This window comes from Scleropages formosus, chromosome 7 (genome assembly GCF_900964775.1).
Source record: "Scleropages formosus chromosome 7, fSclFor1.1, whole genome shotgun sequence".
Classification (NCBI taxonomy): domain Eukaryota; kingdom Metazoa; phylum Chordata; class Actinopteri; order Osteoglossiformes; family Osteoglossidae; genus Scleropages; species Scleropages formosus.
In genome coordinates, this window is record NC_041812.1 from 22755034 (window position 1) to 22765477 (window position 10444).

Consider the following 10444-nt stretch of genomic DNA (forward strand, 5'->3'; position numbering starts at 1 on the left):
CTTGCGACGGACTGGCGTCCCGTCCTGGGTGTGTCCCCTCCCCCTCTGGCCTTACGCCCTGTGTTGCCGGGTAGGCTCCGGTTCCCCGTGGGCGCAGTGCGTTGGACCACAGTCCTGCTCTCCGGTGGGTCTGTGGTTCGAGTCCCGCTTGGGGTGCCTTGCGACGGACTGGCGTCCCGTCCTGGGTGTGTCCCCTCCCCCTCTGGCCTTACGCCCTGTGTTGCCGGGTAGGCTCCGGTTCCCCGTGGGCGCAGTGCGTTGGACCACAGTCCTGCTCTCCGGTGGGTCTGTGGTTCGAGTCCCGCTTGGGGTGCCTTGCGACGGACTGGCGTCCCGTCCTGGGTGTGTCCCCTCCCCCTCCGGCCTTACCCCGTATGGGACAAGCGGTTCTGAAAATGTGTGTGTGTGTGTGTGTAACCTCATGTGTCGTTTTAGATTCACTCCATCGCTCGCTACCCATGTCCACAGATCCTAGGGCAGAGTTCAGGCTTCAGTCCAGAGCCAACCGAATACGTAAACACACCTCCGGAGTAAGTTTGTGTGTATTAATAACACAGGGGACAGGAGCAAATTAGCAAGTGGCCTAGTTATGCGTCCAGTCCAAGCCGGATGTCCCCACGCTGCCTGCAGCCAAATGTAAAAGAGCACAGTGCTCACGTAGTGCCGTTGCCTCGGGTGCGCCGCTGCTCAGTGACCGTCCAGCGATATTGCTTTCGTCTCACAAGGGCCTGCAGCCGTCCGCTGTCCCGGAGAGCGCGTGCTTCGAGATTCGCCTTTTCTGGCTTTCCAACAGCGGAATGCGTTTTCATTTTAGATTGCTACAAATTTGCCGCACCGGCTTCATTGTCCTTTGTCCTGCCTTTTCTGCGGGACTTTGCCATCGTTTGTATTCCCGTTACCCTTAACTGGTCATATTTTAACTTGTCTTTACCACAGTGGGCGGACGTCTCGATTTTTAAATAGTCTTTTGGAACAGTTCACCAGCTTGCGAACTATTGGGCTAATTTCAGAACGTACGAGTTTGAACCCAACGGTCTGAGCTCGGTGTTTTCCTGTTGAGTGCGAATGTATTGACAAAAAAGCAGACAGACAGACAGACAATTTCAGAGGGCAAACAGAAGGCAGTTTCTATGTTCCTGGTGCGAGTTGCCCAGCACTGACAGACGCATTGTGCAACGAGTGCTCTCCCCAACATACATCCCTGACCCTCCCCAAATTGTCCTTGAGCATCAACCACCCTTGTGGAGCAATACAGGCTTGGACTTTAAGTCTGACATCTGCAGCAATTGACGGAATTTCAGCACCATGCCCACTGTAGCAAAATTTTTGCTGCCCTCTAGTGACATTTATGAAGACAAAAAATAGTTGCTACTTTTTCTTCATAATTCAGTTTTTGTTTGTACGTACCTGTTGGGGGGAGGTAATGATAAACCAGAGGATGCAAATCACCATATTCACATTTTTCCCTGTAATATTCTGACCAAAGGAAACAAATTAGTATGACTACTCATGACAGTTTCTTATAATTGGATCTGTACAATAAAAAAACAAATTGCCACAGTTTTTTCAAATCCAAACCATTTTTAATACACTGTACTGCCAATTCTTGAGTACAGGTATGTATACACTCCACAGCAGTTAGTGGAACTGTTGCATTTATTTGGATTTCCACTAAAAAATTATACATTTATTGTAATATACTGGTCATTAATGCAGTATTGATCAGAAAACATTTTCTTATACATTTATTCTCTTAAATAAGCTGTTAAATGACCAAACAAAATTGTGATGTCACACAAAGTGCAAATATGTAACAGACTAATATGGAGGAATAATCAGGAGTAAAAAAACACAGACTTCAACCACCCACCTGCTATTAATTGTGCAAACATCATCAAATTCACCCAATAAAAATATTTCTGGATTCATTGCAATCTCCCTAGTTACCCTCCATCTCCAAATCAGGTTTATACATGTCAGCCGCTTGACAACTGTGTCAAGCAGTGTCATCTTAGAATGAGAACTGAATTGTATACCAGTTTTCTTTCCTTTTGGCTCTAATATGTACGTTATAGTTAATAAGGCATGTCAGGAAAATGTCACTAAAATGACTAATACAGGCACCAACCACACCTTTCCCAAAAGCGCACCTGTGGCAACAGCCACAATACCTATTTAAGTGCTTTGAATGTTTTTCCGAGGTCCCTTCTTTTGCTATTAAAATATGCACCTTTAAAGGAAGCTCTTTTATGATATGTAATGGCATCTCAGCATAAGTTTTGTAACAGTGGGACCAAAAATTATACACTTGGCAAGACTCCCTGAACTGCTGAAAACACCAAGAAACTAAAGAATGAAAACCATGCACCTCCCTGAAGTAACATACGGTAAACAACATACAGAGAAGGGTTCCATAACCGTAGCGCTATGGTGAGAGTGGCACTCCTTATTCACAAAAATCTGCTTGTTTGCATTGCAAATATGAATTATACAAAGATGTCTGGGATTGCTAGTTCACTGCACTACAAAAAAGAAATTGTGGCAAAAGGCCAGTATGTCTCAGAAGTTTACATTTTTTAAAAAGAAAAACAAATTTTACTCTTGCTTAAAACAGCGGAGTTGAAGTCGAGGAAAAATTTGCTAGGTGTATTTTGATCTAAAAGGCATCTTTAAGTAAACCGTGGTGTGGATGAAAAAACTTTCCCCGTAAAGGTAAAGGCTTGTTTCAACAAATTAAGGCTGCACGAGGATGTAAAAATGAAGCCGTATTCCAAGCGAGGTCAGAAGGTAACCGAATCAGTGTTTTTCCCCATTTCAAAAGATGTAGTGTCAAGACTGTATGATTAAGTTTTCTTTTTCAGCTCCTCAAAGCGGCGTGTTAGGTCATCAAAGTCGATGTCATCAGAGGCTGAAGCATCTTTGCTGTAGGGACCAGCAGGGGCTGTGTTGGGCACTGAGGGAAGCTCAGGGAGGGGAGCACTGCCAAAGGACTGGGAGGATGGGCCAATACCTGAGGAAAGACCCATCAAGCTTTAAAGATCCAGCACACCATCACATCATAAAACACATGGTAAAATAAAGGATTCTTCCCCAAGAGTGACTCATTAAGTTTGATACTAAGACTGGAGCCTTAAATCTCTACTTGTTACCCCCTTTATTCTAAAATATACTTTTTCCCAAGGCAGTAGGTTTCATCAAAATAGCTTACCTGTCACCTGTGAAGGAGTGGAAGGGTTGCTCAACAGGTTGTTCTGAAAAGATGCATATTTAGATAATGAGTGCAGAGACTATTTTCACATGACATAATACAAAGGTCAGAAGAATGAACAGCATTGCTGTAGATACCTTAAGGCATAGGAGAGAATGAATGTTGTTTGTGTGTCAAAAGAACTGTATTATCACTGTATCGTAGTACGTGTGTACACTGGCTGAGATTGAGCACTTCTCTTTAGTCTGTGGACATTTCTCATTATTCTACCTGAAATGAGTGAAACAGTCTGGGATCTTTTGGTTAAAATTGCTGAAATTACCTGGAAAATTTACTGAAATCCACTTCCTAAAATTTCTACCTGCAGCTGAGCCTATATGACCTACATTTACCTGCCAAGCCAACAAATGGCAGTGAAACACAACCCAACAGCGGAGGAGTGTGGGACCACGTTAATTCAAGTGGCCTTCATGATGTTTACAGTTCCTGTTGGTGACTGCAATGGCGCCAGAAAGAAATGCTTACTGTTCCCAGTTATAAAAATATGAAGATAATAATGCTGAGTGTGACAAGAAGACGCATCGTGCATCCTTGTGGTATTAACCACTAAAAAAATTGGAGTTTGCGGAAACAATATTTTTATTTTCACTCACTAACTTTTTTTAACCACTTGTCCTGGTCAAGGTCAAGGTGGTCTGGAGCCTACCCTGGAATCACTTGGTGCAAGGCTGGGGAGGTACACTCTGGATAGGATGCCAGTCCTTTGCAGGGCAACCCCCACACATACACACACATCACCTATGCCCTAGCAACCTACGTGTTATGAGACGGAAGCACCACTCACTTCCCCACTGTGCTGCTCCATTTTCCATTCTCATAAATTCATGTAGCTTGTTTATTATATATATTAATTAACAAAATGTAACCCACCAAAAATTGAGGACTACCCATTTCATTAACCTTTTTCTGATTGTGATTTAGAGGTAAAAGTGATGCTGGAGCTGCAAAGTGACATAAAAACAGCCTTCTGCTCCCAATTGCATTTGTAAGTTGCAGAGCCAGTGTAGTGAGCAGCGAAATAGAAAACAAAAATTCAGAAAACACAAAATCCATTACAATGGACCATGAGGACATAAACACTAGTATTCCATAATGACCAATGGCTAATATTTTGTCCCTGTCAACCCTACAGAGCGCCACAGAGCAGCAGAGAACAAGCAAAGCAACATTAATACTCGAACAAACTTGTCTTCCCTGAGTGAGGAAGGGGCTGCCTTTCCAGTTGATTTGCAGGGTGGGGTCTCTCGCACTTACAGACTCATAGCTGGGGGGACAGGTGGGCAACTGGGGTGCTTGGCCTCCTATCGCTGGAGGCGGGAAGTTGCCAAAACCAACAGGTGCATTCATAGGCTGCTGCTGCAAAATTAAGATACCACTGAACAAAAGCATAGGAGCAGAAAAATGACACACCAAGCATTTCTTATAGACTGTACATTATATAAATAAAAACTTTATCTTGCATTGGTAGGTCGGAATGAATGATGTGGCATTGAGTTACAGTGGTAGTGACCATGTTGCAAATACAATGTTATACCATACACAGAAATGAATAATCTTACTGATCCTTTGGGAGGTGGGAAGCTGAATCCAATAGGCATAGGTGATGCTGCAGGGGGTGCCATAAAACCCCCGCCACCCCCACTCCCTCCACTCCCCGGCTTCTTGTCATTTTTCATGTCAATCAGATTAGCTTCCTCTGCCTCACAGACCTCTGGCTAAAGAAGGAATAGAAATGGAAGGTCAAACAGCAAGCTTGCTTTACTATCAGCCGCCATTACGGTCATGCAGACCGCATTCCCATGAGTCCCTTCTTGAACGGTACACAGTCACTACAATCAGCGATCAAGGATCTGCGTAGCGCCTGCTAGCATATGATCCACAGTATTCGATTTCCCTTACGTTGACCATAGCATCTGCCTCGTAGGGCACGTTGTAGTTCTTGGCAATCTCGATGAGATATCGTTCCACGAGGATCTTGGGAGGAGCTGCCACGCCCAGTTTATGCATGAGCTTAGGAAGAAAATGGAGGTGGAGAATTATATGCTTTTCTGAATAGCCTAAAAATAACTAGAAGATACAGGACCTATTAAAATATGTTATATGCAGATATACGCACACACGTGCATATATTACCATGAGATGTTTGCTGAAAGCCTACCCGTTCACTGACTGTTCCAATCTCGTTGGTCCTGCACAACTTGCCAAACTCCTTGCTGTATTTCGCACACAGCTGGTCAGACACCTGCATCCAGACATAAACTGGAACATGATGCCAAGCAACAGCAAAAGACTGTTCCAAATAAAGCCTCCAGAAGTGAGTGTTTTTACAAAAATTTAAACAAGTGTCTTGAGCAAGCTTGTACTCACAATCTTAAGCTCAGTGACTTCAGACTGCAATCGAGGTGCAGCCCAGATAAGCGTAGACACCGCCTCCTGCAGCCCAGGATCTAGATTCCTGTGATGGAGGATTATAGATGTAAAACCAAATGATCACTTCATTCCGTGCATATAGAAATACTTTATTTTTAGGGCACCAGGTAGCACAGAAGTTAGAGCCAACACCTTTAGACTCCAAGAACAAAGGTCCAAACCCCACCTCCTGCTGTAAATACCCTTGAGCAAGATACTTACCTTGAACTTGTACAGTATGGAAAAAAAAAATAAAAAATTACCCAGCCCTATAAATATGTAAATCACTGTTAGTAGGACAGAACTGTAAGTTGCTTTTGGCAAAAGCATTGGCGAAATAAACAAATAAAAATGTAGAAATCATATTCATTGCTGTATATATGACCTTTGTATGTATTCATTAGCAACCTTTGGAGGAGGTAAATGAGGACTTTGAAGGTATGCAATTTTAAGACCAGGACAACAGCTTCCATGTTGGCCAGAAATACAATTCATTCATCCACCTTCCTCCGCTTATCCGGGGCCGGGTCGCGGGGAAATACAATTCAATACTTATATTTACTTACATTCTTTTATGACCCTCATCCACACAGCAATAAGTGGTACATTAAATGTGAACGAGTGCTTGACGGTCTCTCTAACCCACTCACTTCAAGGACTGGATGAGGCCAAAGCGGGTGAGAAGCAAGTCGCAGTACAGCTCCAGGATCTCCATGGCCTCCACCAGATAGTCCTCTCTGATGATGTGCTCCACGCGAATGCGCGCTCGCTCATCTTTTCCGGATGCCAGATAATCCGCAATTTCCTTCCGTGATTTCTGGGCGAGCTCCGCTGCATAGGACAAGTTGTGTGGGAATGAAATGAGATGTAACAGAATTTCTGTGATGCATATATAAAGTACTGCAGTTGCTTTTATAGGACAAATTGTACAAACCACTACCTTAATACAAGACTTTGGCTCCTTGTGTCAAAAGTGTCAGTTATGAATTGTTGAAGACACAAAAATTTTTTTAAATTTATTGCTTATCCTTTCTAAAATTTTGTCTGCAGAGTGAATGTTACCTACATTTCTGCATCTATCCATTAGATAATGGTCAAATTCACCTGTATAGGACTGTAGGACAGCTTTCATTGAACTTCCTTCTACAGTGTTTACAACTTAGGACACGTGTTTAAGTACTGGTGATCAGTAACAAGATCCTGAATGTTACACATTTCCAGGATGAATTGGCTGATAATCTTCATTGAAATATATTTGTGGAGGTTATGTATTTTTATTTTCAGCAATTTTAATTTTAATGTAGTCCAACACTGATTTTTTTAGCAACAAGATTTTTTTAGTTTTTTTAAATAAATATCGGGCTTTGTCTGAGACGACAGAACCTGACCCTTAAATAAATCAAGGGACATCTTTGTTATTAACCTTTGGATCATGTAGATAACGAAGACAGTTGACAGTGGCTAGAAGCTGAAGAACATTAGACACTTAAGGGATGAATCAGTCAAGGATTGATTAGGAAACAGCAAATTTTATCTATTATTAGTTACATTAATTAATTAATTAATTGACTGATTGAAGTTAATTGTAATTCACTTTAGTCTTAATGCTGAAGTTATTCAAAAATGTCTGATTACTGAAATTTTTTTTTTATATGATTTATAGCTTCAACTGAAGCTTTTTGGGAAGCTAACCCTACAGCGACTAAATCGAGGATGGCTGTATTTATTGACAGTGAGTTAGCTGTGAAAGTTACTGTGAATTGACGAACAAATCGAGTTGAGAGAGTTCCAGCTGTGTTTATAAGCTGAGGATCAGGCACCATGCATGGCAATGGATGCTCAGGATGAGCTGAGTATCAGGTGACAAGACCAACCGACCGACGACATATGATATCATGTATACCTTCCCTTCACGTGTGCGGAATGCGTGACAAGTCAAGAAACTCACTTTTCTTCTTCTCCAGGAGTTTGAGGCGGTTGATCACCAGACGAAGATTAACTCGCAGCCTCTCGGCCTTGAACCCGCCGCCCAGCATCCTGCACAACCACAACGGAGGACGTCTCGTTCAAACGGGGTGCGACATGACACGAGACGTGACGTCACGACACATTAGATGACACGACATCGTATCGTATGGTCTCTGCCCTGGATGTGGACTTGTCCATTCACAACCGAAAACATACACTCACATACCGATAAGACAGTCATACAGGAACCGTTTAAAGGGAAAAAACTGTACCTAATATCACACAGTGTTCCGGTTATTTCAATTATAATTCCTCAGTTTCCGCGACGATGACGCAGTGCCAGTGGTCAGATGATCTGATGATGAGATGACAACATTTTGTTGTACTAAAAGTCATCATCTTGCCTCAAAGAACAGTAGAGGTGTGTCGGAGCCAGGAATGTTAATTGGCACGGTATTTACAGACAGAAAAGTTGGCGAAAAAGAGTACTGTTACCTGGTTTGCGAAGTAGAACTGTCTGCTGCTGCGCTAGTAGTAGCTGCTGTTTCAGCAGATGCAGCTCGTGCCCTTCCGGGAGTAGTATCGCGTGACGTCACGAAAAGGGGAATTCCCCCTCGTGTCGTAGCCCCTCCCTCTCGCTCCCTCCCGGGCTGCAAAGCTCGCAGGGCCACAGTGCACTCGCTCAGTCCGCTGCAGGGGGCGGCGCAGAACGGCTCGCGGTCTTCTGTTCGCTTCATCCTCAGATAGCATTCACACACGTCCGGGATCGGGGTCCGAACTGTGAGCGCGCACTCTAAGGAAGAATGCAGAGGAGCGGGGCGAGAGGAAACCCCCTGTGCCGTGGACACACACATGTCGGGACGAGCGTAGTTTAATAAAAACACTGTGACCTTCGAGCAGTTGTCACCATTGATCTCATCTTCACCAGCAGGTAGCAAGTGAGCCATGCAGGGACACCTGTGGCAATACAGTGTATATTAATAGTGTGTTGGTCTGCTGCCTGCTGTATGATTATTATGGCAGGTCTGGGGTTCGAGTCCTCCGTGGGGTGCCTTGCTTGCGATGGACTGGCGTCCCATCCAGGGTGTGTCCCCTCCCCCTTCAGCCTTGTGTTTCCGGGATAGGCTCTGGCTTGCTGCGACCCTGCTCCGGACGAACAGTTGTTGACATTGAGTTGTAGTGTATCAGTGCATCACGGTGTCAGAACAGTCACAGTGTATTGCATTGTATTAACAGTATACTACAGTGAAGCATGAAGGTGTGCAGTGTCTTGGGGATTGATGCAGCAGGTAATGCCAAAAGTCACACACAAGACCAGCAGGAGGCGTAGTGGTTAGAGCCATGGCTTCCAGTGTTGGCACTCGTAGGTTTGAATCCCACATCCTGCTTTGGTACCTTTTGAGCCAAAGTATTTGCATTGAGTCGTAACAGGAGTACTGTACCAATAGATAAATCAGTGTAAAGTTGATTATCCAACATTGTAAGCCCCTTAGGGCAAAGACATTTGATAAATAACCTTCCTCTTGTTGCACTTTAGCAGTCTGGCTCAGGTCACTGTGGACAAATTATAGCTGCACCATGATGCACTATAATTATCCCAGTGGGGAAAAGGACCTGACTTGAGTCATCAGTAGGGGTTGTTGTTGGGGGTTTTTTTTTTTTTTTTTTTTTTTTTTTTTTTTTTTTTTCTCTTCTTCTCTTTCTTCCCCCCCTTCCTTAGTCATTCCCCATTCCAGCTGCTGCATCGAGTGTTACTGCTTTCCTGGAATTGCCAATGGGACTTGTGGCTCCCATCGCCAGTTCTCAGATGCATTATGTATTGCTGTAGGAATTGTACCAGAGAGAGACCAAAACATGATGAATGTGTGATGTGGCAGTATAGCCTTGCCATAAACTGCCTATAGGGCATTAAACAAAATAAATTCATACCCTTTGAAGTGCGCTGGTACCTCTTTAAAGAATCTCCATGACTTAGAGTATGGGTTCACATCCCTCTTACTACAAGTGGCCAATCAGCTGTGGACATGTGGTAAACTTGAGTTTGCCATATTTTAGCTGTTTGAAAGCAAGCGTCTCAAAATTGTGTGGGTGTGTGAATCGATTCATCGGATCAAAACGCAGATCTTGTTGCTGTCAGAGCCACTAATGTCAGTTTACAGGGGTAGCTGAAAGGCACATTGAGTTCAGCCAATATTTCTAGCCATTATTTTGTCAGACAAAAGAACTCAAATTTCAAATAAAATTTTTCAATTTTTCCAAATTGAATCATTTATGTTTGAGGCAGTTGGAACAGTTGTCAAATTCTGTACATTTTGCATAAACTTACTCAGTTTGTCTGTTTATTTTTGATGAGCATCCTTATTTTGTATGTTTTTGCAAGTGTGTGGGGAAATGTCACTTTTCATCTTCCATAACTGGCTATATTTTTAAAAAAAAAAAAAAAACTCTCCAGCTACGACGGGTCCACCATTTCTCTCCTTGCTTAGGTGGTACTAGCCAGAGCTCCCTAGCTGTGTTCTCATGGGCCCTTGAGACACCTGCTGTACTGGGATCTTTGTTATGAACGGTTCGTGATGAAACCCAACCGTGAGCGCACCCGGGAGAGCCTTCCTCCTAAGAAGTAGGACCTGGGACCGATCGGCAGCCGTACCGCAGAGGCGGCACATGGGGGCAGGGGGACCGGAAGAGACGAGGGCATCGCCGTCCAGAGTGTAGACTCCACGGGCGGCAACACCCAAGGAGAAGATGCAGCAGAGGTGTCAACGAGAGGTCAATCAGAGCCATATCTCAGGATGGAGA

The 10444-nt window shown here is 43.9% G+C and overlaps 1 protein-coding gene across 5 annotated transcripts; it reads right to left on the bottom strand.

The window, feature by feature from the left end:
- Nucleotides 1-1561: 1561 nt before the first annotated feature.
- Nucleotides 1562-8241, bottom strand: LOC108926199 (IST1 homolog). 5 transcript variants are annotated; one of them, XM_018738775.2, is made up of 11 exons: nucleotides 8141-8241; nucleotides 7918-8000; nucleotides 7626-7714; nucleotides 6328-6508; nucleotides 5636-5723; nucleotides 5427-5510; nucleotides 5168-5278; nucleotides 4828-4983; nucleotides 4523-4621; nucleotides 3209-3251; nucleotides 1562-3010 (listed from the first exon to the last, which is right to left on the bottom strand). In XM_018738775.2, the coding sequence occupies exons 3-11, from the start codon at nucleotides 7711-7713 to the stop codon at nucleotides 2844-2846; spliced, it is 1017 nt and encodes a 338-aa protein (XP_018594291.1). In that variant the 5' UTR covers nucleotide 7714; nucleotides 7918-8000; nucleotides 8141-8241; the 3' UTR covers nucleotides 1562-2843. The 5 variants fall into 5 exon arrangements, with proteins under 5 accessions (XP_018594291.1, XP_018594292.1, XP_018594288.1 ...); XM_018738776.2 differs by having other exon boundaries at nucleotides 3209-3215; nucleotides 4523-4624; XM_018738772.2 differs by having other exon boundaries at nucleotides 4523-4624.
- Between the last annotated feature and the right edge of the window lie 2203 nt (nucleotides 8242-10444).